The sequence below is a fragment of the Spinacia oleracea genome, chromosome 1, assembly GCF_020520425.1.
Source record: "Spinacia oleracea cultivar Varoflay chromosome 1, BTI_SOV_V1, whole genome shotgun sequence".
NCBI lineage: Eukaryota > Viridiplantae > Streptophyta > Magnoliopsida > Caryophyllales > Amaranthaceae > Spinacia > Spinacia oleracea.
The window spans coordinates 1,131,268-1,159,245 of NC_079487.1; the positions used below are offsets into that span (position 1 = coordinate 1,131,268).

The 27,978-nt window shown below is 40.1% G+C and overlaps 1 protein-coding gene across 1 annotated transcript; it reads right to left on the bottom strand.

Annotated features, from left to right (window-relative positions):
* Positions 1-27,958, bottom strand: LOC130462588 (uncharacterized). Its single transcript, XM_056831179.1, has 3 exons — positions 27,770-27,958; positions 27,075-27,532; positions 1-202 (listed from the first exon to the last, which is right to left on the bottom strand). The coding sequence occupies exons 1-3, from the start codon at positions 27,956-27,958 to the stop codon at positions 1-3; spliced, it is 849 nt and encodes a 282-aa protein (XP_056687157.1).
* Positions 27,959-27,978: the final 20 nt, after the last annotated feature.

The following is a 27,978-nucleotide window of genomic DNA, read 5'->3' on the forward strand; positions in this document are numbered from 1 at the left end:
TTAATAGGTGTGAATCCACCTAACCCACAACCTACCTTGCTTCATAGAAAGAGCCCAACAATGCTTCATGACAGCTGCTTTGTTCCAAATTGTAAGATCCTTCAAATTCCACCCTCCATTGCTCTTTGGAAAACACAACTGCTCCCAGGCAACAGGTGCCTTCCTTGAACCACTCTCAGAACCAGTCCACTTTGTACTATGACTTTATTGACCAATTGAGACCATTAGTTTATTTATGAACGATTAATTTCTAATAAAAAAAAGGTTCTAGAATCTATAATAGTTGCTAAAAATTTAGTAAACATGGATAATAATTAAGTTTCTTTATTTTAATTATAGGAGGTAATTTCTAGCTTTGAGTCGTGATTCGCAAAGTGGCCCCCATACTTAGGTATTCAAGATACGTGCATGACTAGGGTGACCACCTATTCCATGAGGATTATGTGATGTTTATTAATTGTGAATCATGTGGAATTGAAGTGTTGAGAATTCATGTTTGATGTGTGAACAAGCATGTTATGAATTATTATTGAACTTATGAATTCTATGTGAACAACCATGTTGTGATCTTTTATAATCATTGAATTATGTCAAGCATGTTGTTCAAGTTTATATGCATGTATGAGTGTTTCACATGCAATTTTTTATGGTTATGTTATTGTACGGGATGTCTAGCATACTTTGAGCCTAGTAGATATGCCACTGTGCATTATTTATTCTACCGCCGAGTAGAATATGTTGGGGAAGTTTATGTGAATTGAACTAAGGACTATTCGTTCTATGGGCACACCCCGCTTGTTAACTGGCAATGTCGGGTTATCTCGACAGTGTCTTGAAAAGGAACAATGGGAGTAATATCACTTGAGTCCTATGTTTGATCACAAGTCCTAAAGTATTAAAATAAAGTGTCATTGTTTAATTGCTTGTATGTTATGCTTTGTATTGATTCTTGAGTTGTCTTGAACATAACATATAATTAACGTAAAGTGTAACCCGAATGAGTTTCAAAACTCTTGGAACGTATATACCTTGAGTATGAACAATGGGGGGGTCTTTCCGGAAAACTTGTACTCCTTGAATGATACAAGACGTTGTTTCATTCTTTAGTTTTTATGCTTTTATGCACTGGGATTCCGTCGGTATGGCCCGACTGTCGGTAGGAGTCCGTGAAGGAAATAATGCTCTTGGTCCAAGTATGCATAATTTAATGCTAAGTCTAATAAATGCGATTCAATATTAATTAACAAGTTAATAATTCAGTGAGATCAAGTGAACTGAATGCCTGGATAGAGGCCGCTTCAGTTCAAGTGGAATTAATAATATTAATGGACAACTTACTCTTGACTGAACCCGTAGGGTCACACAAATAGTACGTGAACGGATCAAGTATTTGAGTGAATATATTATTCATTAAGTACTCCATTTATGAACATTCGGAAACGACGGATATCGGTTCCAGTGGGAGCTGAAATCGTCAAAAGGCAAAATAAAGAATACTCCGGAAATGATGATATTGCCGGAAACGGAGATATGGTTCATGACGGAAATATAAATATTATCCAAGTCGTAGATGTTGCCGGAAACGGAAACATGGCTCGTATCGGAAAATATTATCGAAAATGGAAATATTGTCGGAATCGGAAATATTGTCGGAAACGGAAATATTACCGGAATCGGAAATATTGTCGGAAAAGGAAATTATTTCCGGAATCGGAAATATTAACGAAACGTAAATATTTGTTCGACACGGAAATGTATATCGGAATCAAAAAACGAATCGGAAGCTCGACGAGCGACAAGCCGGCAAGCGAGACGGCCCATCGCTCGACAAGCAAGGCAGCAGCCATGAGGCGACGCCCTGCGAGCAAGGGAGCAGCCATGAGGCCGCGCCTGCGAGCAAGGCAACAACCATGAGGCCGCGCCCTGCGAGCAAGGAAACAACCTCATGGGTCGCGCCAAGCTGCAAGCAAGGCAGCAGCTCATGGGCCGCGCCACGCCTGCGGCAAGGCAGCAGCGTATGGGCTGCGCCCAACCTGCAAGATCCGTGTGCAAGGCCTGCCGAGGCATGGGCTGAGGCAGCACGCACACCCACGCGGGCCCTTGTGGCTGTGCTGGGTTGTTCGTCTTGGGCTCTAAGAAATATCCAATTTCTTAATTCCCAAGTAACCTTGGATCAACTATTCCTAGTGTAACACCCCGACAATTCTCCTTTTTATAAAATAACCCTTTTTATAAATATAACTATAGAGAATTATCAAAGCATTATCGCCCGTGTGAAAACATAACGGCTTATTCATAATTTTACAGCGGAAAACATAAAACTAACTATAGGCTTATAAATAATCAATTACAAAATTGTTAGGTTATGATACATATGACACTACATAGATCATGCGGAAACAACCATTAACCCAGGACAACATATTATTTACACATAATCATATAGCATAATTTAGATGCATACTCTTTGTTGCGTGCCCTCCCTAGCTGCGCCCGAACCGAACAAGAACAAGTCTTTTAGGACTCCAAGTGTCGTCCCTCCGTAGATAGTCCACAGCACGTCCGGATCCGCCTTAAGATTGACCAACTAGAATCGCCCTTAAGGTACTAGAAAATTTCGGCACTTTTGAGCAAGATGTGTGTTTTAATTTTCTCTCAAAAACTCACTTTTGAATACTTTGAAACTTGTGTATAAATTATGACCCCTAGGCCTTTATTTATAGAGTTATGGAAAAGGAATCGTAATCCTAGTAGGATGCGAATTAATTGGAATTAGAATCCTACATGAATTCTATTTAATTAATTTATCCAATTAGGAATAGAAATTTAATCATACACTGACTCTTGTAGATTCAGGAATCACGCATGAGCACAAACTCACACACACACGGCAGCCACAAGGGCTGCCCATGCGCGTGCGAGCAGCAGCCCGCGTAGCACGGCCCACGCAGCCGTGGCCCTTGGCGCGCGCTGGGCCTGCCTTGCGGTAGGCCTGGGCGCTGCCTTGGCTGGGCTTGTGGCGCGCATGCTTGCTGGGCGATTGGCCCCGGCTTCGTGCTGGGCCTTCGTCCGGCAAGCCTCGTCCGATGCTAATTCGTACGATACGCTTCCGATTAAATTTCCATTTCCGGAATCTATTTCCGATACGAACAATATTTAATATTTCCGATTCCGGAATTAATTTCCGTTTCGAACAAATATTTAATATTTCCGTTTCTGGAATTATTTTCCGATTCCGGCAATATTTCCGATTCTGACAATATTTCCGTTTCCGGTAATATTTCCGATTCTGGTAATATTTCCATTTCCAATAATATTTTCCGATACGTACCATGTTTCCGTTTCCGGCAACATCTACGACTTGGATAATATTCATATTTCCGATACGATCCATATTTCCGTTTCCGGCAATATCATCGTTTCCGGAGTATTCATTTCTTGCCTGTGACGATCTTAGCTCCCACTGAAACCAAGATCCGTCGGTTCCGAATATTCATAGATGGAGTATTTAATGCCATTAAATACTTGATCCGTTTACGTACTATTTGTGTGACCCTACGGGTTCAGTCAAGAGTAAGCTGTGGATTAATATCATTAATTCCACTTGAACTGAAGCGGCCTCTAGCTAGGCATTCAGCTCACTTGATCTCACTGAATTATTAACTTGTTAATTAATACTGAACCGCATTTATTAGACTTAACATAGAATGCATACTTGGACCAAGGGCATTATTTCCTTCAGTCTCCCACTTGTCCTTAGGGACAAGTGTGCATTTCCTAATTCCTTTGTCGCTCGATGCTTGCTCTTGAACATAAGGTAAGAGTTGTCATCCTTATTATGTCCAGAGGTGTTCCTCGGTTTCAGAGTTCAACTGATCAAATAAACAGATAATCATAGCCTATGATTCATCCGAGCACGGCCATGCATTTCACAGTTTCTAGCTCTCCGAGTGGCCTTGTTCAACTTTTAAGCATCTCATCCCGATTTATGGGAGGACAATCCCAATCTTGCGATCTTGAGATTAGACTTCGTTTGATAGGTGATTACCTGAGCGTTGCCTTTATAGCCTCCTTTTACGGTGCGACGGTTGGTCAACGTCAAAGCAACCAGTTCTCAAACAAGTAATCTCAAATCACTCAGGTATTGAGGATTTAGTGTCTAATAATTTAATGAAATTTACTTATGACAGACTTTCATCTCTTACAGTAAAGTTTCATAGGTCTTGTCCGATACTAGTCTTCCCAAAGTAAGTATCTATGCAAATGATTATGACATTGCCATGTCCACATAGTTCAAGAAACAGAACTACTAGTCATCTTGCACTCTAATCGTCTAACGTTTTCTATGCGTCCAATTTTATAGAAAACTCCAATTAGGGACTATTTTCAACCTTTGACATTCAAGTTCACTTGATAGACATTTCTTAGTCACAGGACTGGTCCTGACAGTCTATCTTGAATATATCGTCAAATTGAAGGGACTCATCATTTAATAAACCACAAATTAAATGGAAAAATGAATTTCTTTCATTTATTGTGAATGATTAACCAATAATGTTTTACAAAGATTTAAACTCTAAAACTTTAAAACATTAAACAGAGACATCAAAGCCATTCTCCAATATGCTTGATTCCCATAGCTGCAGTGTGCGAGTTGTGCTTCGCTTGCGGCAGAGGTTTAGTTAATGGATCTGATATGTTGTCATCAGTTCCAATTTTGCTTATTTCGACTTCTTTTCTTTCAACGAACTCTCGTAGAAGGTGAAATCTACGAAGTACATGCTTGACTCTCTGGTGGTGTCTAGGCTCTTTTGCCTGTGCAATAGCTCCGTTATTATCACAATACAGGGCTATTGGTCCTTTAATGGAGGGGACTACACCAAGTTCTCCTATGAACTTCCTTAGCCATATAGCTTCCTTTGCTGCTTCATGTGCAGCAATGTACTCCGCTTCAGTTGTAGAATCCGCAATGGTGCTTTGCTTAGCACTTTTCCAGCTTACTGCTCCTCCGTTGAGGCAGAAGACAAACCCAGACTGTGATCTGAAATCATCTTTGTCGGTTTGGAAACTTGCGTCCGTATAGCCTTTAACAATTAATTCATCATCTCCACCATAGACCAGGAAGTCATCTTTGTGCCTTTTCAGGTACTTCAGAATGTTCTTGGCAGCAGTCCAATGCGCCTCTCCTGGGTCTGACTGGTATCTGCTCGTAGCACTGAGTGCGTACGCAACATCCGGGCGTGTACATATCATAGCATACATTATTGAACCAATCAATGATGCATATGGAATCCCATTCATTCGTCTACGCTCATCAAGTGTTTTTGGGCACTGAGTCTTGCTTAGAGTCATTCCATGAGACATGGGTAGGTAGCCTCGCTTGGAGTCCGCCATCTTGAACCTATCAAGCACCTTATTGATATAAGTGCTTTGACTAAGTCCAATCATCTTTTTAGATCTATCTCTGTAAATCTTGATGCCCAATATGTACTGTGCTTCTCCTAGATCCTTCATCGAAAAACATTTCCCAAGCCAAATCTTGACAGAGTTCAACATAGGAATGTCATTTCCGATAAGCAATATGTCGTCGACATATAATACTAGGAAAGCAATTTTGCTCCCACTGACCTTCTTGTATACACAAGATTCGTCCGCGTTCTTGATGAAACCAAAGTCACTGACTGCTTCATCAAAACGTATATTCCAGCTCCTGGATGCCTGCTTCAATCCGTAGATTGACTTCTTTAGCTTGCATACCTTTTTAGCATTCTTTGGATCCTCAAAACCTTCAGGCTGTGTCATAAACACAGTTTCTGTTAAAACGCCGTTTAAGAAAGCAGTTTTGACATCCATCTGCCATATTTCGTAATCGTAATATGCAGCGATTGCTAACATTATTCGAATAGACTTTAGCATTGCAACTGGTGAAAAGGTTTCATCGTAATCCACACCGTGGACTTGCCTGTAACCTTTTGCAACCAATCTATCTTTGAAAACTTCAAGTTTCCCATCCTTGTCCTTTTTCAGTTTGAAAACCCATTTGCTTCCAATGGCTTGGTAGCCATCTGGCAAATCGACCAAATCCCATACTTGGTTTTCAGACATGGAGTCTAATTCAGATTGCATGGCTTCTTGCCACTGCTTGGAGCTAGGGCTCGTCATAGCTTGCTTGTAAGTCGCAGGTTCATCACTTTCAAGTAATAGAACGTCATAGCTCTCGTTCGTCAAAATACCTAAGTACCTTTCCGGTTGAGATCTATATCTTTGCGATCTACGCGGGGTAACATTTCTAGATTGACCATGATTCTCACCAGATTCTTCTAAAGATCTCTGAGTTTCATCCTGAATGTCATCTTGAGCATTCTCTAGAGTTTGTTGTTCGACTCGAATTTCTTCGAGGTCTACTTTTCTCCCACTTGTCATTTTGGAAATGTGATCCTTCTCCAAAAAGACACCATCTCGAGCAACAAACACTTTGTTCTCAGATGTATTGTAGAAGTAATACCCCTTTGTTTCCTTTGGATAGCCCACAAGGATACATTTGTCAGATTTTGGATGAAGTTTGTCTGAAATTAATCGTTTGACGTATACTTCACATCCCCAAATCTTAAGAAAAGACACATTTGGAGGCTTTCCAAACCATAATTCGTATGGAGTCTTTTCGACAGCTTTAGACGGAGCTCTATTTATAGTGAGTGCAGCTGTATTTAGTGCATGTCCCCAAAATTCTAATGGAAGTTCGGCCTGACCCATCATTGACCTGACCATGTCTAGCAAGGTTCTGTTCCTCCGTTCTGACACACCGTTCCATTGTGGTGTTCCAGGAGGAGTCAATTCTGATAGAATTCCACATTCTTTCAGATGGTCATCAAATTCATAGCTCAGATATTCACCGCCTCTATCAGACCGCAGTGCCTTAATCTTCTTGCCTAATTGATTCTCTACTTCACTCTGAAATTCCTTGAATTTGTCAAAGGATTCAGACTTATGCTTCATTAGGTAGACATAACCATACCTACTGAAGTCATCAGTGAAAGTGATAAAGTAGCTGAAACCACCTCTAGCATTTGTACTCATTGGTCCACATACATCTGTATGGATTAAACCCAATAGTTCATTTGCTCTTTCTCCAACTTTAGAGAAAGGTTGCTTTGTCATTTTGCCAAGTAAACATGATTCGCATTTACCATAATCCTCTAAGTCAAATGGTTCTAGAATTCCTTCCCTTTGAAGTCTTTCCAAGCGTTTCAAGTTTATATGGCCTAATCGACAATGCCACAGATAGGTGAGATCTGAATCATCCTTTTTGGCCTTTTTGGTATTTATGTTATATACTTGTTTGTCGTGATCTAATAAATAAAGTCCATTGACTAATCTAGCAGATCCATAAAACATCTCTTTAAAATAAAACGAACAACTATTGTCTTTTATTATAAAGGAAAATCCCTTAGCATCTAAGCAAGAAACTGAAATGATGTTTTTAGTAAGACTTGGAACATGGAAACATTCTTCCAGTTCCAAAACTAGCCCGGAGGGCAACGACAAATAGTAAGTTCCTACAGCTAATGCAGCAATCCGTGCTCCATTTCCCACTCGTAGGTCGACTTCACCCTTGCTTAACTTTCTACTTCTTCTTAGTCCCTGTGGATTGGAACATAAGTGTGAGCCACAACCTGTATCTAATACCCAAGAAGTTGAATTAGCAAGTATACAGTCTATAACGAAAATACCTGAAGATGGAACGACTGTTCCGTTCTTCTGATCTTCCTTTAGCTTCAAGCAATCTCTCTTCCAATGCCCCTTCTTCTTGCAGTAGAAGCATTCGGATTCAGAAGTGGGTTGACTGACCTTCCTCTTTGCAGATTTGGCGCCAGTTTGCTTAGTTGGGCTGGCCTTGTTGCCACCTTTCTTAGCATTCCTCTTCTTTCCAGATTTCTTGAACTTGCCCCCACGCACCATAAGCACATCCTGCTTATCACTTTTGAGCGTCTTTTCAGCGGTCTTCAGCATACCGTGAAGCTCAGTGAGCGTTTTGTCCAGACTATTCATACTGTAGTTCAGTTTGAACTGATCATACCCGCTATGAAGAGAATGGAGGATGGTGTCTATAGCCATTTCCTGAGAAAATTGCTGATCCAGCCGACTCATATTCTCAATGAGTCCAATCATTTTGAGAACATGTGGACTTACGGGCTCGCCTTTCTTAAGCTTGGTCTCAAGAATTTGCCTATGAGTCTCGAATCTTTCGACTCGAGCCAGATCTTGGAACATGTTCTTCAACTCACTGATGATTGTGAAAGCATCTGAGTTGATGAACGTTTTCTGCAGATCCGCACTCATGGTGGCGAGCATTAGACATTTCACATCCTTGTTGGCATCAATCCAACGATTGAGGGCAGCCTGAGTGACCCCGTCGCCAGGAGCTTCGGGCATCGCCTCATCTAGGACATACTCCTTTTCTTCCTGCATAAGAACTATTTGCAAGTTCCTTTGCCAGTCAAGGAAGTTTTTCCCGTTCAACTTCTCCTTTTCGAGAATTGATCGAATGTTGAATGAATTGTTGTTTGCCATATTAAAAACTACAATTGAAAAGAATAAACAAATAAATAACCATTCACAGTTTCTCTTAATAAACTTAAATTCTAGCATACATGCATAATTCAATGTTTATTAAGCATTTTATTCAAGTTATGTGTTCCGGCAGGTGTGAATAAAATGATTCCAAGATCCTAAAATCATTGAAGAACTAAGCACAGTTTGTCGACTTAATCCTAGAACATCTTAGGTAAGCAAAAGCCTTTTGCTAATAGTCTAGAAACTATTCTTGGTTGATAGGTACGTCTAAGAACTTATTAGGTAAACCTATCGAATTTGCCACGACATAAAAGGACTCCTTACTTATATCGTTGAGTTTCACCAAAACTAACATGTACTCACAATTATTTGTGTACCTTGCCCCTTTAGGACCAATAAGTAACACCTCGCTGAGCGAAAACTATTACTAGATTGATGTAAAGGATATCCAAGCAAGTGTATATTTTGGCATGGCACCTTTTAACTCAATTTTTAAGTTTGGAACTTAAGGCTCTTACTATGTTGGTTAGATTTTAAGTGAACTAAAATCCTTAATCATGCAACATAATCAAGCTTATGATCTCATGCATTTTAAGACATATTTAAAACAATAAATAACTTAAAACATGCATAAGATATTTGTGATCTAGTATGGCCCGACTTCATCTTGAAGCTTTGACTTCAAAGTCCGTCTTGAAAATCTCCGTGGGAGGCACCATTTTCTTCAAATAGGATAAGCTATAACTAATTACAACTATTTGATGGTTCGCAGACCATATTTGAATTGAAAAATAACTTTGGTACTTTAGACCAATTACATTCAAATTAATGGTACGCAGACCATATTTTCTATCCTATTTGGGCCATACTAGTCACTTCATAACCTGCAAAACAGTACATATACAATATATACCATTCACCCATTCATTATCATGAATGGCCCACATAGCTGGTTAGTAAAACACATTATGCATCACGTAAACATTTGCAGCAATTAATCAAGGGCACCAATAATCTACCAATTATTCAGTCCTTATTAATTCTAATCGAGTTGTTTTAACCTTAAGGATTTGTAGACCTAATCAAGAGTTTATGACTAAAAAGCGCTCCCACTCAAACCAATAAATTCATATGCTTTACTAATTTTAAACATAAAATTGTATTTCTAGTCTAACCGGAAACATACAAATTTAATTAAAATTTAAAGCTCATATAAATTTATAATTGAATCCAAAAATTTAATTTAATTTCAGTCGCATTTAAATTAATTCATGATTTTAATTTTAGTAAAATAATTAGAATAAATTCCATTTATTATAATTATAATATTCAAAATTAAAATCCAAGAAATTAATTCAAATTATTAATTTTAAAATTAATTAAAATTATGTGAACTGAAATTTTCAAATTAAACATTCAAAACGATCTAATCGTAACGCAAACACCCTACGCGTTGCACGCCCATGGGCCGCACGCACACAGCCATTGCTGGCCATGTGCGCGCAGCCCATGCGCTCGTCGCATAGCTGCTGCTGTCCTATCGCAAGCCTCCGCACAGCGCCCCATCGCACGCGAGCTATCGCTCGCAGTGCGCGCGCGCGAGATCGCTCGCTGGGCGCGCTGGCTCGCTCGCTGAGCGCGCGAGCCATCGCTCGCTGGGGCGCGACATCGCTCGTTGGGCGAGCGACATCGCGCGCTGCGCGCGCGAGCCATCGCTCGCTGAGGCGCGACATCGCTCGCTGGGCGAGCGACATCGCGCGCTGCGCGCGCGAGCAGTGCTGGGCGCAGCGCTCGTGGCACGCGAGCTTGCGCTCGCTGCGCGCGAGGCTGCGCGCACTTGTGCGAGGCAGCGCGCGTTGTGGCGCAGCTCGCTTGCTGCCCACACGCGACTGCCTTGGCTCGCCCTTCGCCCATGCCCATTCGTTCATTGCTCGTGGCACACGACACAAGGCAGGGCTGCTGCCTTGTGCTCGTGCACTACGCCCTTGCTCATTGCATTCGTGCCGCACGGGCGACGAGCTCCCTTGCTCGTCGTCGCATGCCCGCATTATACAACACCCCTTAAGGGTAACACGAAGCGTCCATTGCTTCGTGCGTGCAAGTTATTTGAACGAATCGCATAAAATTTTAAAATTTATATTTAAAATTAATGACAAATTAATAAATATTATTAATTTCATAATTTTAGGGCGAAAAATCGAAAATTTATTATCCAATTGATTTCCGATTGATATGGATTCAAGTCTAGGTCATAAAAATTTAAAATTTATCGTAAATTTACAATTTTTATGGTGGTTTTTAATCATAGGTTTCTAATTAAATTACAATTAATTATGAAAATCAAATTAATTCTAAATTATTCTAATTTTCAACAAATTAATCATAATTACAAATTAGATTGCATAATTAACAAGACTAGGCATTCAAACTTGTTAAACATATGCAGTAGGTCAATCAAAAATTCAAGATTTATCAACAGGAATCGCAAATATTTAATTTAACATCTTAAATTTACGAAATTTTGCATTCGAAAAACTAAAACCTTCGAAAAGTCATAGTTAGGCTTCGAATTTGAGAATTCTGGGTTCGGCAGAAAAATACTGTTTTTGTCAAAATTTTAGAATGCCTTTTACATGCGGAATTGACACAAAAATCACTCAATTCGGATGAGTAATGAAGAAACTGCCGAAAAACTGCGTACATATAATTAAATAAACGCAATTTGCAATTAATTAACAATTACGAAAATTAATCACCCCTTTTAATTCTTGCAAATTTGTAATATTTAACCATGTTCATGCAATTTAGATTATGAAAATAATAAGGGGCTCGTGATACCACTGTTAGGTTATGATACATATGACACTACATAGATCATGCGGAAACAACCATTAACCCAGGACAACATATTATTTACACATAATCATATAGCATAATTTAGATGCATACTCTTTGTTGCGTGCCCTCCCTAGCTGCGCCCGAACCGAACAAGAACAAGTCTTTTAGGACTCCAAGTGTCGTCCCTCCGTAGATAGTCCACAGCACGTCCGGATCCGCCTTAAGATTGACCAACTAGAATCGCCCTTAAGGTACTAGAAAATTTCGGCACTTTTGAGCAAGATGTGTGTTTTAATTTTCTCTCAAAAACTCACTTTTGAATACTTTGAAACTTGTGTATAAATTATGACCCCTAGGCCTTTATTTATAGAGTTATGGAAAAGGAATCGTAATCCTAGTAGGATGCGAATTAATTGGAATTAGAATCCTACATGAATTGTATTTAATTAATTTATCCAATTAGGAATAGAAATTTAATCATACACTGACTCTTGTAGATTCAGGAATCACGCATGAGCACAAACTCACACACACACGGCAGCCACAAGGGCTGCCCATGCGCGTGCGAGCAGCAGCCCGCGTAGCACGGCCCACGCAGCCGTGGCCCTTGGCGCGCGCTGGGCCTGCCTTGCGGTAGGCCTGGGCGCTGCCTTGGCTGGGCTTGTGGCGCGCATGCTTGCTGGGCGATTGGCCCCGGCTTCGTGCTGGGCCTTCGTCCGGCAAGCCTCGTCCGATGCTAATTCGTACGATACGCTTCCGATTAAATTTCCATTTCCGGAATCTATTTCCGATACGAACAATATTTAATATTTCCGATTCCGGAATTAATTTCCGTTTCGAACAAATATTTAATATTTCCGTTTCCGGAATTATTTTCCGATTCCGGCAATATTTCCGATTCTGACAATATTTCCGTTTCCGGTAATATTTCCGATTCTGGTAATATTTCCATTTCCAATAATATTTTCCGATACGTACCATGTTTCCGTTTCCGGCAACATCTACGACTTGGATAATATTCATATTTCCGATACGATCCATATTTCCGTTTCCGGCAATATCATCGTTTCCGGAGTATTCATTTCTTGCCTGTGACGATCTTAGCTCCCACTGAAACCAAGATCCGTCGGTTCCGAATATTCATAGATGGAGTATTTAATGCCATTAAATACTTGATCCGTTTACGTACTATTTGTGTGACCCTACGGGTTCAGTCAAGAGTAAGCTGTGGATTAATATCATTAATTCCACTTGAACTGAAGCGGCCTCTAGCTAGGCATTCAGCTCACTTGATCTCACTGAATTATTAACTTGTTAATTAATACTGAACCGCATTTATTAGACTTAACATAGAATGCATACTTGGACCAAGGGCATTATTTCCTTCAAAAATTAATCCATAAAAACCAATCAATGAAAACAAGAGAATGTAAATAGTACGACAAGTTTAAAGTCCGATTTAAAAAACCCAAATCACTTAACAAAACAAAATAAATATAAGCTCTCTAATCCCAATCCCGATGATGCATCATCTTCAAACCTGTAGATGGGCAACGCTTATTGATCCCTAGTGATTTCTCACCAAAATGGATCATCACAGGATCAATAAGGCATAGCCATGATCAACACACACAAACAACGCACGTAATCAACAAAGTTGAGTACTACATACTAAAGCAATAATAATCCTAACATGATTCTATTAAACAAACAACCCTAACATGATACTAACAAAACATAAGTAAGGATAACCAAAACATATTAACTTGAAGACTATATTTGACCAAACTAGACCTTTGTATCATTAACATTATTTTAATTGAAATAGTCAATGGACTGAGTTGTCTACTAGAAGCCTTCACTACAGAAGATGAGGTACGGGCGCGACTCCGTAACCCCAATGACCTGCGATATCGAGGAACTTTTGAATAAAATAGAACCGATGATCAGTCCGTCCCCAGAAAAAGCCATAGGCGACCCATGACCCAAACTTCTGATTGTCCGTCACTTCAGACGTGCACAGTCTAAAGCTATCGCTACTCAGTTTCACTTTACATGATTTACAGATTAAAACTCTGTTATGACTCAACAATCACATAAGTCATACAATCAACAATTATTCACAACTGTTTTTATCTTGGAATTAAGTAAGTGATCACAAAGGTATCAATAAATACTCATTCCAATTAATTCAACATTTCCTTTAATAATGATCAACCCCTCTATATGGTATAAGGTTTCAACTTACTAAACAAGGTTCTCGGCCCTCATAAAGTAGTGAAAAGCTAAAAGGGAACAACGATCAATCAATCTAAACCAATATATAAAATAATCTAGTGTTCCCAACCAACATGTTTGCATCAATCATCCATACTAACATGTTATAATTCTCATAACGAAATATATGTTCAACATGTTCATCCAACAATATTAAACATGTAAATTTCAACATAACCAAGTTCATCGACAAATTCAACATGGTTTCAATAACAACACACATCTCCAAGCACACAGGTATGTACGTACCTTGTGTAAAGAAACTGATAGGCCACTTTCACACTTTCAAAAGTCGCCTAAAGAGAATTCTCCGCCTAAAACAACCAACAAATAATCCCAATCAATTTTTAATCATTCGCAACCATAATAAAGCATTCTAAATGCATCCTAAACATAGTTAGAACCTTTCCCAATATCAAAACTTGAATATTTGATTTCCTAGCATCATAATTATTGAATTAGTGATTGAAATTCGTTGAAAACTCTTTGCAAACATCGTACTTTAAATTTTCAGCTATATAACTTATTTAAAAACTTCACTAAGGCAAATTTACGTTCCTAGTATATCGAGACAATAAATTTAATAATCCACAATCATCCTACCATGATTTACAACCGTTAAAACCTTAAAATTCATACTTTAAATAATTTAAAATCAATATTTCAATGCATTTATATAATCTAAAAATTATATATATTATTTAAATATAATATACAAATCTGAAAATTAATAATTCAATTACGTAAACATAAAAATCTGAAATTTGCAAATTAAATCATGAAACTTATAATTTAAATTCAAGAATCATAATTTAAACTAAAAATATAATTAAGACATTCAATTAGCCTAAGGTTTAAGGATTTAACCGAATAAGGGGAGAGAGAGAAACTGTCGGCGGCAGGAGCAAGGACGGCGGCACACGGTGGTGCGTTGGTGGTGGCTGCGCGAATGAGCAAAGATCAGCCACGAAAAGTAAGAGAGAAAAGAAAAATGAAGGGGGAAAGAAAGAAGAAGAAGAAGAAGAAGAAGAAGAAGAAGAAGAAGAAGAAGAAGAAGAAGAAGAAGAAGAAGAAGAAGAAGAAGAAGAAGAAGAAGGAGAAGGAGAGAGGTTACCGGCTGCAGTGACGGTCACAGTGGTGTTGCGGCTCTGTGGGGGCGGCGAAGAACGGTGGTTTGCGGCGGCGAGGAGGTCCGGCTGTGGTGGCGGCTGAGCAGCGGCATCAATGGAGGCAGTGTGAGGGAGAAGGAAATTTTTGAGGGTTTGAGAGTTCACGTGAGTTTGCAAGGGAGAAGATGAGGGTTTTGAGTTTTGTTTTTTTCACGTGGAATAGAAGTATAGAAGGGAAGAGGCTTTACCCAATTGGGCTAGCATTAGGATTTAGTTTTAGGATTTGAATCCAAAACCGAATAGGATCGTTTTCTAAATTCAATCAGTTTAATTTCGTAATTCGATTTCTTTTCAACTTTAAATTCTTAAATTATTTTGATTTCGTAAAACGTTAAAAATATTCAAAATGTAATAAAATAAATATACGTTAATTATATATATTTATTTCTAAAATCCGTAATTTCTTATTTAAATATAATTAACTATACGTTAAAATATATAAATAATGTTTCTAAATTTACGGGGGATTACAATCTACCCCTCTTAAAAGAAGTTTCGTCCCGTAACTTGACACGAAAAATTTACATATTTTTCCAAACTTTTCAACTTATTCTTACCGGAGAAGTATTTGTGCCACTCACGTGCACTCTTTTGCCAACTTAGACTTACTTGTAATATTCACGAACACATTTTCTTATGTGGAGAATCTATTTACTTGCATCAACATGTGTAAGTGTGAGGGGGTCGAAAAAGCGCGAGGCTAATGCGTGACCTGTCCCTCGTGGGTGTGACGCTTCTTTTTATTCAATCAAGTGTAATTGGATTTCCTGTGAGTATACACCCAATTGACTAGTAATATAGGAGTCGCCATTCAGTTTTTAACAACAATGAGAAAAACTGACAAAACCCGGTTATCGTGACATAAAGGGAGTGCAATTATGTTTGACCACGACGGCCGTAGGTTCCCTTGTGATCCCTGGTGTGGGGATCTCTCAATATACACCCGCAAGGTAGAGATTGAGGGTTCGGGGGACTGTAACTACCGAGAGGAGTAATTCGCTCGTCGATAACTCCAGAGGCAGGATATCCTTACTAGCTCAGCATAAATAATTGAAGGGACATGCGTTAACTATTAAACTAATCTGAATTGATTTTAGCAATATGCAGCATATAATACTAATTCGATTGTGATTATCTGATTTAAATAGCATTAAGGGACCTAGCATGATAATCCGATTTCCCAAAAATATTATATTTATTAGGCGTGATAGAAAAATCATATTAGGTTAGTTTAACAGTTCATAAAAAGGGCGAGGAAAGCAGTTAAATCATCGAAAAGGGACACATTACGACGCACCCTTGAGAGGTGCATCACGGTTCTCAGAAAACTAACCACTTTGACTTTTCTATTTCTCCTTTTTATTTAACGAATCTCGATTATGGGACAGGATACGTTCTGTTCAATTTATGGATCGATTGCGACAGAACGCGTGAACAGTTTCGCAGCGAGAGGCTTAGGCTAAGGGGTTTAGAGTCAATACTCAGAATATATTATGTGTTGTTGTGTGTTCTTTCACGTCGAAACTAGGGGCCTATTTATAGGGAAGAGTTCGTGGAAAGATAGAATTGCAGAGTTCTAATCCATAAAGAATTAGGAAAAAACACGTCCCAGGTAATTTCAGCGCCCAGCTCTGGGCGTCAAAGATTTCGACGCCCAGCTCTGGGCGTTGAAAGTGATGTCTGGGCCAAATTCTTTGTCAGATTCGGATTCCTAAAATCCGTAGAGTTTGAGATTAATTCGAGTCTTTTAGCGCGTATCAATTTTGTGACGGAATGCGTCTGGGCCCGTTACGAACTCTAGGCTCGTTAGGATTTTGATTAATACGTAACTCCTATTTCCGAATCCTATTAGGAATAGGATTCTCGCGGTTTTCTATCTCATTTAGGATTTATGTTGGAGTGCAACACCTAATTCTGACAGGTTTCTATCTTTTATGATTTGCCACTTTTAGAAGCTACCTTTTACGGCAGTTACTATTTTTAGCAGGTTTCCACAAATAGCAGGTTTCGGGTGAAATGAAACGGGGAATCGAGATTCGTTTATTTTATAGGAGATGCGTTGTCAAGTGGAGTTTTTATGCTTTCATCATCGAACCTTTCCCTTGCGGGAACGGGGACAAAAGTAGGTGTCTACAGTTAGCCCCCACTTTGACTGAGTCTTGGAGTAAGACGATGGTCAAAGTATTAGACGGAGTGCGTCACACAAGCCATGGTGTATGTGACCTGTTTTGCGAGGGTCTCACGAGCCCCGGAGTGATAACATTTGACTTAAGGGTCATCACTTGAAGTGTCGACATATCCCTCACGTGTCATTGGGATTTGTCAACTGATAGTATAGAAACTTCCTCACTTTGTCATTGGAAGGATCTAAAGGTGCGTAGAAAACTCCCTCACTTTGTCATTGGGAGTAACTACAGATGTTTTCGAAATTAAAGCTGTAAAGTGCAATTGGTCCTGGCAAAGCCCAATCACGAGGTAAAACGTTTTTAAAGATTCTCATTTTCAGGGCTAGCTAAACGAGAAAACCCCCTTGTTTTTATAGGATGTAAAACGAAGGAAAATCCAACAAACCAATCCTTTAATTTTTGGAAAAAGGGAAAACCAATAAAAGTTATCGCTGCAGCGACTAAGGACCTGCGCTGTTAGTGACGCAGACCCCGCCCGCTGAAGGTGGGCGAGCCTGTCCTCTGAGGGTGGACCCCCCGTCCGATAGAAGTGGACGAATCTGTTTGATGTTTTTTGAAAATAAGGACCTACGCGGTTTGTGACGTAGACCCCGCCCGCTGAAGGTGGCGAACCTTGTCCGCTGAGGGTGGACACCCCGTCCGATAGAAGTGGACGAATCTGTTTAAATTTTTTTTTGAAAATAAGGACCTACGCGGTTTGTGACGTAGACCCCGCCCGCTGAAGGTGGCGAACCTTGTCCGCTGAGGGTGGACACCCCGTCCGATAGAAGTGGACGAATCTGTTTTAAAAAAAAAAAATTTGAAAATAAGGACCTACGCGGTTTGTGACGTAGACCCCGCCCGCTGAAGGTGGCGAACCTATTTTAAATTTGAAGACTTTATTCTTCGAAAAACTGAGGACCTGCGCGGCTAGTGACGCAGACCCCGCCCGCTGAGGTTGGGCGAGCCCATTTTGAATTTCTCATTTTGCCTATGTAGAAGGGCTTTTGTGATTACTACCTGTTGGTGGGTCGTAATATTTCCTGATTAGATGTGTCTTATAAGTGGGTCCACATTGTGTATATTATTGTTTAACGATATTTTATTTTATTATTTTTTATTTTATTTTATTATTTTTTTTCAAAATTCCGTTTTTTCTTTGTTTTTAGAACGTGATGATTTTCTTTGAGAAGCCGTAGCCGATTGGTGGACTACGGTGCTTGTCGCTTTGGGGCGATTATTTTAAGGAACTGTTGCTCTTAAGGTGTACAGTTATTGCAATAGTCGGGCGAGTCTATATGGCCCGAGGAACATACCTTGAGGTGTAAGAATTTGATCGCTCTTATATTTTTTGAACGTGTTCGTGAATGATGATACGTATGTGCGAACGAGCGTTCATAGAATGGCCATTGTGTGCGGTCCATTAATCAGTTTGCTTGAATCATTTTTTTTGAGCAATGACTGATTTTGAATAGTTTGCTTAGAAGCTTGATAGGGTTCAGGCCCATTCATGAAGTGGGCTCAATCATCGTGCCCTTTCGATTGTTCAAACATTTGCTTCGAGATTTTTTATTTCGTTATGGTTGTTTCGTAGCTTGGAGCCCCCAAGTATGCATGTTGGGATACTTCCTTTTGGCGTACGATTTTGTAGGTTCTTTCGAGAAAGATGCCTTGGGGTTTCGCTCGTGTAGGTGCGAGCTATTCCTTCCGTGGTAGGTAATGTTTTGCTACCTTTAATCCTTGATGTAGAAGTTGTGTGGCTTGCATTTTGAATTTGGGCGATAAGTAGTATTTGCCTCCTGCTCTTGGCCGTGCCCGCATTAATGCAATATGCCTCACTCTTTTTTTTTAGACTTGTACCGTGGGACGGTTGAACTTATGGTGCGACGTAGGCTTGTGTGGCCTAACAGCGTGTCTTAGAACATTCCTTCAGGCGTTGGGATATCATTTGCATTGGAGTACTTCATCATGCCTTGTTCAGGTGCTCGAATAAGTGTGGCACCTTCTGCGTGGGTTTACACGGCTTATTACTTCGTTCGATGCGAGGATTCATAGGTGTTTCTTTCTTATTTTTATATCTGGGCAAAACTTGGCTGGCAGAAAGATTCAGCGCCCAGGCTGGGGCGTTAATGATATCGGCGCCCAGCTCTGGGCGTTGAAAATGATTTCTGGGCAGAACTTTGACAGTATTATTTTTTTTCTTTCGCTTTTGCTTTGGAACGAGGTACACTATGTAACGGGCGCTTGTAGGGCGAGCGTTATGTGCAGTAGTTTGATCGGAGTTTTGGTGACTCGCGATTTTCAGTTACCCTTGTTAGTGGGGTGACTTTATATATTCTAAGTAGTGCTTAGAATTTGGGAGGGGTTGTAGCCATTCTAAGGTTTGTTTTTCACAATTTAAAGCTTAGGATTGTGCCCCTATGATGTATGTATAGCATTAACGTCGAGAATTTGCGATAAAATCGTCATTTCGAGCATTTTTAGAGTGTTTTTCTCAAGCCCCCAACTGTAGCTACGGGATAGGCTTGGTGCTATAATGCTTTGCATACGTCTTTATGCATTCATGATGACATGGATCATGAATAGTTTGAACCAAACTCGTGAGGTACGTTCGAGTAGTGATTTTGCTACTTCTCTTGTAAATGTCGTATTGTGCGACATTGCCATGGTCAAGGTAGTCACATGTCGAAGTGTGCCTTGACCAATAGCTAGGTGCCTTTCTTTACCCATAATCATATTTATAAATCTTTTTGACTCACTTGCAACTTTGAGATAGACGCATACTTAGCTTAAACCAACGACACTTTATTATGTTCAAAAAAGGTCTTTTAAAAATCTTTTGAAAATTATTTAAAATCCGAGTCCTACTATGTACAATCCGAGGTGTCCTAAGTAGGTTGACTTATAGAAGGGTTCGTACAGGATTACATGAGTAAATCAGAATACTGTTACGATTTTTGGAATACTGTCTAAGGATTTGCTGGAAGCCAGGGTGCAGGTGTCAAGATATACTTGTGCCCGTTTGGCATATGTTTTTAGGCTTTTAGGGCCATCTTTTCCAGAATTGCAGGAATATAAACCGTTTTCAAATTGACTTAGATTTACTTGGTGTATGTCCGTACAAAAGGTCAATGTGTACTTAGTTCTTTCCCTAGCTCTTTCATTTCAATTTTTAGCCCCCAGTTGCTATTATGTATTCCCTTTAATGATACTTTTAGATTTCGATTTTAGGTGCCCGTGTCATATGTCTGAGTAGGGTGAGCCTTGGTTAAGTGCCAAGTCCTATTGACAATGTCTTATTTTTTCCAAAGGGGATTAGCAAGCATTTGAATTACCATGAACGGGTGCCCTGAGTTCGACGGAACGATGGGGCGACGCCGTAGAACAATCCTCTTTATTGCAAGCTTACTGCTTTTACTACTTGTTGGCGATTATGACTGTGTCTAATGGTGAAAGAAGGTCTTTAAGCGAACGACTATGTCTAGTGGTGAAAGAAAGTCTTTAAGTGAGTTAGTTCGCTTTAGGGAGGGTCAAATTGAATACTTTAGAGGTCATGGACGCTTGCGCTAGCCCCCTTTCAATTGAGGCAAAGCGATGTTTTGAGTTTTGGCTAAGTGCCTAGGAGTGTGAGTGCTCCTTCTGGCGAGGGTACGTGCCCTTTATTATTTTTCGATGTGTGCTCGTTTTGGCATTTTGATGAGTTGGATTCTTCTTTCGACTTTTATTTTTCTTTCGACTTGGGTTGCAAGTAATTAAATTTCAATAAGGGGCTTCTATTCTTTATTCTTGTTTTTCTATAGGCTTTAATATTTTTGCAAATTGGTTGGACCGAATCATGGATTGCCTACGTATCTGCCGTAAATAGATTTAATTTGGAATCAGGTCTTGCGTAGTTCTTAGCCTAGAAAATGGTTTCATAGAATGCCGATTTTAAACAAGTATGTTCTGAGGTGGAAACATATTATTTGAAACGGTAGAATAAGTGAAGTTTATTATTATTTAAATCTGCTGCCTTGCCGTAAGCCAAAAAATTTGTTTTATATTTTTTTGATTGAGTACATGTATTATATTTTTTTTTTGATTGAGTACATGTATTTCTTTGGTGGTACGTATATCTGAATACGTGCTGTACCCCCCAAGTGTTCGTTATTTTTCCGTGCATGTGCAGATAAAATGACGAGCACTTCTGGACAAATTTTTCAGCAAGCAGAGAGATTCGGCGCCCAGGCTTGGGCGCTAAAGATTTCGGCGCCCAGCTCTGGGCGCTGGAAATAGTTTCTGGGCGGATATTTTTTGGTGCGCTAAATGCTTCTTTATTTTTCTTTTTAGACTAACTTTAGAGGCGCTTTGCAAAGTTTTCTTTTGTATTATTTACATTTTTTGTACTTTTCATTTGTCTTTTTTTTTTTTTTTATGTTCGTGACTCAAGACGGTTTGAAAGGCGGGTTGAATGAGATAGGATAACTTGTATAGGTATTGGTCATGCATGAGGATTGTATTAGCTAGGGCTCACAATTTGCAGCCTCGAACTAGTGTCGTGAGTTTAAATTAACCAAGGTCAATGAGTAGTATGGGGACGGCTTAAGGGTATATCAACAGTATGTATCCACACAAGTTATATGGTCATTATGCTAATGGTGGTGTAAGAACAGGTTTTGGGCTTTGGAAATAATGGGTATGACGCACGTGTCAATGGCCGTGCGTGGTTTGCGGTTGACAACAAGTTCAAGAACAAGAGTCGAGGTAATGGTTTCTTGGGTTATGGCAATGAGAACATGGATGGGTTAGATGAGCTGAACAGGGACCCCAGAGCGAATGCGTCTGAGAGCATAAGGATTGGAAAGGGTAGACATCGTAGAATTTTATGATTTGGATTGGTTGACTCAATTCTCTTCCTTCGTTTAATTGGGTAAATTTCGTACTTTGGGAGGTACGGGCTAAGTATTTCATGGCTCGTTCTTTTCGCTCTTCTTTTCTCTTTCTATTTTTTTCTTTTTTTGCACTTTGGGATTCCCCCCTTTTTATTTGGGCTAAAAGGTAGATGGTTGTGGTCTTTGAGTCACGAGGCGAGACTGAGTGAGCCTCGTTTGGTGGGCCTATAGTGGACCTTTTAATTTTCGTAGGCCTAGGGTGGACCTTTTAAATTCTCTTACTTTGCAAGCGTATTTAGTCGTTTCTTAAAATGTGCAAATAGCGTAGATTTAAAATGTTATTTTTACCTTATTGAAATTTAACGAAAGAATTACATCGAACATAATTTTTTGTTTCTTTTCAGATTCCAGTTTCTGGGATTTAATTGGAAGTTGTGATTTAGACTCAAACTTTCATTACTCTTTCTGATTATAACCTGTGTATGAATACAAGGTGGTGGCCTAGACTCAAAATAATGACATGGCGTAAGCCTATAATACTTGACCAAGCGACTCTCTGACTTAGGCTAATTGGACCATAACTTTTGTTGGTTGACACTTTAGATTTTAACCCTTTGGTGTTCACTTGTCATGCGCCATTTTGTTTAATGTTGGCAAGGTAGTTAATTGGGGAGATCGAATTTTTATTTTTGCAAGACTAGAATCATTAGTGCGGCTTCCCTCTTAGTGTGTATTGCTTTTACCCCAATGGTTGTCTTATGGCATGCCGATTTGGGTATTTTCATGGTTGGTCATGTTGCATTCATGGAAAATCTTTTAGTCCCTACTTAGTAGTATTTCATGGAGTGAGTGACTCAAGAGGACTATGATAGTCGTGACCCGATGTGATCCTAAGCCCTGAGGCCATTAATTTTTGCTAACGGTATTGACACCTTAGGTTCACTTTGGGGTTTGTGCGACTATGGGGGAATGATTTTCAGAATGTGACCATTTCCATTTTGCAAATACTATAGTATATTCTTTTTATTGGTGAGAGAGTATTGAGGCCGTGGATTCTTAGCAAGGGATGACAAATACATATGGGTGCTTATTGATTTAAATGTTAGGAAGGGAGGCTCAATATGGTTTAACCTTTTAACTTGTAGAACGACACCAAGCATTAGGACCGATTCTATGGATAAGACAACTAAGACTTAGGATTTGGATTGTATTTTGGCATAGCCTAGTCTAGACTCGGATTTATTTGAACATTTATTTTTTCTTGAAGACTTTATTCGAACATTATTTTTTTTGAATACTTCGCCCATTGTGACATTCAAGGTCGTTTAATTAGCATGCTCGGTTTTGGTGCCGAGCATTGTCGTCGTAGGAGGCCTAACAACGACACAAAGAGTTATTTATTTTTTTATAAGTCGCTTTTAGAATCGAGTGTTTTTTCATACGCCCTCATAGCAATTTTTTTTGAATTTTTTTTTTTGCTACGTATATTTTTTCATGCACGGGCACCGAGGCTGTTGTGCCTGACCAAAAGGCCAGGCAACAACTTCAGCGCCCAGCAGTGGGCGTGAGAAATTTCGGCGCCCAACCAGGGGCGTTGAAAATGCGTCCCTGGCTGGTTCTCGTTTTCTGTTTGCGTATACTTTGTTTTTGTGACTTTAATTTTGCGTGCTTGCCTTATAACGTCCTTTACGCGTTGTGCAGCGTTTGTGGGATTCGTTACAGGCCATCCCGAGCGTCGCTTATTTTTGTGGCGATCGTTCGGGCTTGCGGAAAACGTATTTTGGTATAACTCTTTGGCAAATTAGTCTACGAATGTTTGGGCAATTTTAAGGTCGTTGGTTTTCTAGGATAGTTTGTCACACACAATCACATATTTCGCTACACATAACTACATTACAAACATGGATTTGAAAATATGCCACCTAGTTTATGATAGGCTTCTATAGGTAGTTTATCTGCGCCTGGCTTGGTACCGCTTCTATCGTAGATCCAACACATGCCCCGGTCGAGTCAGTGTCTTCAACAGACGAATTTCGCTCAAGAGGCCAACCCGCAAGTGCAAGCCAAGGGGGCAGGCAGGCGAGAGGGACCTAATGGGCGAGCGATTGGGTTCGGGATAGGTGTACTACCTGCACAAGTACCGAGTGGGAAACATGCGCGGCGTATGCACCCCCCTATTGGCGAAAAAAGGTATCCTTAGTCCCAACTCCTGAGGGAGCCAAGATTCGTTATGATGTTCTGCCCGTTCACATTAATATGCTGATTTTCAGGTCATCCCTACTTGATGGGGAAATAAACGCGGGGTAGGATCGTTTCACCCTTCGGCTATTTTGATTACCTACGAGCACGAGTACTTCCTTCACTGTCCCCAGTGGAGTCGCCACTGTGAGGGGGTCAAAAAAGCGCGAGGCTAATGCGTGACCTGTCCCTCGTGGGTGTGACGCTTCTTTTTATTCAATCAAGTGTAATTGGATTTCCTGTGAGTATACACCCAATTGACTAGTAATATAGGAGTCGCCATTCAGTTTTTAACAACAATGAGAAAAACTGACATAACCCGGTTATCGTGACATAAAGGGAGTGCAATTACGTTTGACCACGACGGCCGTAGGTTCCCTTGTGATCCCTGGTGTGGGGATCTCTCAATATACACCCGCAAGGTAGAGATTGAGGGTTCGAGGGACTGTAACTACCGAGAGGAGTAATTCGCTCGTCGATAACTCCAGAGGCAGGATATCCTTACTAGCTCAGCATAAATAATTGAAGGGACATGCGTTAACTATTAAACTAATCTGGATTGATTTTAGCAATATGCAGCATATAATACTAATTCGATTGTGATTATCTGATTTAAATAGCATTAAGGGACCTAGCATGATAATCCGATTTCCCAAAAATATTATATTTATTAGGCGTGATAGAACAATCATATTAGGTTAGTTTAACAGTTCATAAAAAGGGTGAGGAAAGCAGTTAAATCGTCGAAAAGGGACACATTACGACGTACCCTTGAGAGGTGCATCACGGTTCTCAGAAAACTAACCACTTTGACTTTGCTATTTCTCCTTTTTATTTAACGAATCTCGATTATGGGACAGGATACGTTCTGTTCGATTTATGGATCGATTGCGACAGAACGCGTGAACAGTTTCGCAGCGAGAGGCTTAGGCTAAGGGGTTTAGAGTCAATACTCAGAATATATTATGTGTTGTTGTGTGTTCTTTCACGTCGAAACTAGGGGCCTATTTATAGGGAAGAGTTCGTGGAAAGATAGAATTGCAGAGTTCTAATCCATAAAGAATTAGGAAAAAACACGTCCCAGGTAATTTCGGCGCCCAGCTCTGGGCGTCAAAGATTTCGGCGCCCAGGGCTGGGCGCTGAAAATAGAGATCCATGTAATTTCAGCGCCCAGGGCTGGGCGTCAAAGATTTTGGCACCCAGCTCTGGGCGTTGAAAGTGATGTCTGGGCCGAATTCTTTGTCAGATTCGGATTCCTAAAATCCGTAGAGTTTGAGATTAATTCGAGTCTTTTAGCGCGTATCAATTTTGTGACGGAATGCGTCTGGGCCCGTTACGAACTCTAGGCTCGTTAGGATTTTGATTAATACGTAACTCCTATTTCCGAATCCTATTAGGAATAGGATTCTCGCGGTTTTCTATCTCATTTAGGATTTATGTTGGAGTGCAACACCTAATTCTGACAGGTTTCTATCTTTTATGATTTGCCACTTTTAGAAGCTACCTTTTACGGCAGTTACTATTTTTAGCAGGTTTCCATAAATAGCAGGTTTCGGGTGAAATGAAATGGGGAATCGAGATTCGTTTATTTTATAGGAGATGCGTTGTAAAGTGGAGTTTTTATGCTTTCATCATCGAACCTTTCCCTTGCGGGAACGGGGACAAAAGTAGGTGTCTACAGTAAGTTGCTAAAAATGAGCATAAAATGCATGAAAATACCATAAAAATAGGTAAAAAGCGCGAATTTCTATCGCATTCTACCCCCCTTAAAGAAAACGAGTTACGCACTCGTAATTCACCTCAGAAAATAACTCTGGATACTTGATCTTGATTTCAGCTTCGGCTTCCCACATTGCCTCTTCGTACCCGTGGTTCGACCAAAGCACTTTCACGATGCTGACATCCTTATTGCATGTACTACGCACCTTCCTATCAAGGATTTTCACAGGCCTTTCCTCGTATGTGAGGCTACTATCAATTTGGATTCTCTCAGGCTCTAAGATATGACGCTCATCAGGGATATAGCGCTTTAGTTGGGAAATGTGAAACACGTCGTGCATCTTTTCGAACTCCATTGGCAAGGCTAACTTGTATGCTACTTTCCCTATTCAATTCGTTGCAGAATCTCATATGGGCCTACATATTTGGCACTTAGCTTGCCCTTTTTCCCAAATCTCATCATACCCTTTGTTGGTGATACTTTCAAGAACACTTTATCACCTACTGCAAACTCATCATCTCTTCTTTTCAAATCAGCATAACTCATTTGCCTATCCTGACAGCCTGAATTCCAGCCTGAATCATCTTTACATTCCTGAAAGTCTCCTCAATGACTTCCATTCCCAAAACTATGTTTTCGCAGAAATCATTCCAGCAAATGGGACTTCTACACTTTCTTCCATATAGTGCCTCAAAAGGTGTCATCTTAATGCTTGCATGATAACTATTGTTGTATGGAAATTCGATCAAGTCTAGATGGTCTTCCCAACTACCCTTAAAGTCAATAGCACAAGCCCTCAACATATATTCCATAGTCTGGTTAGTTCTCTCAGTCTGACCATCGGTTGTAGGGTGGAAAGCAGTGCTCATTTTCAATGTTGTCCCAAGGTTCAACTAGACCTTTTGCCAAAATTTCGAGAGGAATCTTGAATCATGGTCTGAAATAATATCGGTTGGGACCCCATACAACCTCACTACGTGCTTAATGTAAGTCTTTGCAAGCTGTTTCTTTTTCCACGTCTCTTTAATCGGAATAAACACGGCTGATTTTGTTAGACGGTCAAATAGTATCATTTCCGTTCTTTGATCTAGGCAAGGCAGTAATAAAATCCATAGAAATGGAATCCCACTTCCATCCAGGCACTTCTAAAGGTTGAACTTTCCCCATGGGTCTTTTGTGGTCTATTTTGACTTTCTGATAGGTTTGGCATTTAGACACAAACTCAGCAACTTCACGCTTCATATTGGGCCACCAGTAGATCTGTTTCAGGTCTTTGTACAGCTTGTCACCCCCAGGGTGCACAGAATATGGAGTATTATGCCCCTCATCCATAAGACGTCTCTTGAGTTCTTCATACTTCTGCGGTACACACCATCTCCCTTTGAACCTCAAACTACCATCATCATGAATCTTGAAATCTACTTCCTTCCCTTGCCCCATCTTTTCTTTGATCTTCTCTAAGTATTCATCCCCAGCTTGACTTTCTTTAATCTCCTCGAATATGGACAACCCCAATGATAATGCACTCAGTCTTGCTTTGGTCTCTCCGGGTTTCACTATTTCCAGGCTAAGTCTTTGCATATCTCGACACAATTCCTCAGGAACTACCAAGACATTCATACTTTGGCTCGATTTCCTACTCAGTGCATCGGCAACCACATTTGCTTTCCCCTCATGGTACTGGATGTTCAAATCATAATCCTTGATCAAATCTAACCATCTTCTTTGTCTCATGTTGAGGTCTTTCTAGGTGAAAATGTATTTTAGGATTTTGTGGTCTGTCAAGATCTTACATGTTTCCCCATAGAGGAAATGTCTCCAAATTTTCAAAGAGAAAACAATCGCAGCTAGCACTAGATCGTGGGTAGGGTAATTAGCCTCATATGGTTTCAATTGACGCGACGCATATGCAATCACCTTCCCATTTTGTTGCAACACACACCCCAAACCATTCTTCGAAGCATCACTATACACCTCAAACCCCTCATTCCCATCAGGCATAGTCAAAACTGGTGCAGAGGTTAAACGCTCTTTTAGAATTTGGAAATCTTCCTCACATTTTTCACTCCACTCAAATTTTGATTCCTTCTTCATCAAATTGGTCATGGGTCTTGCTATCTTTGAGA

What these genes read in the sequence shown, in the direction of transcription:
- LOC130462588 (XM_056831179.1), bottom strand. Translation starts at nt 27,958, where the DNA reads ATGACCAATTTGATGAAGAAGGAATCAAAATTTGAGTGGAGTGAAAAA. An exon ending in TGTTGCAACAAAATGGGAAG is followed by an intron (nt 27,533 to 27,769) that starts GTGATTGCATAT and finishes TTGAACATCCAG; the next exon opens with TACCATGAGGGGAAAGCAAA. An exon ending in ATGAAGCGTGAAGTTGCTGA is followed by an intron (nt 203 to 27,074) that starts GTTTGTGTCTAA and finishes TGGTCAATAAAG; the next exon opens with TCATAGTACAAAGTGGACTG.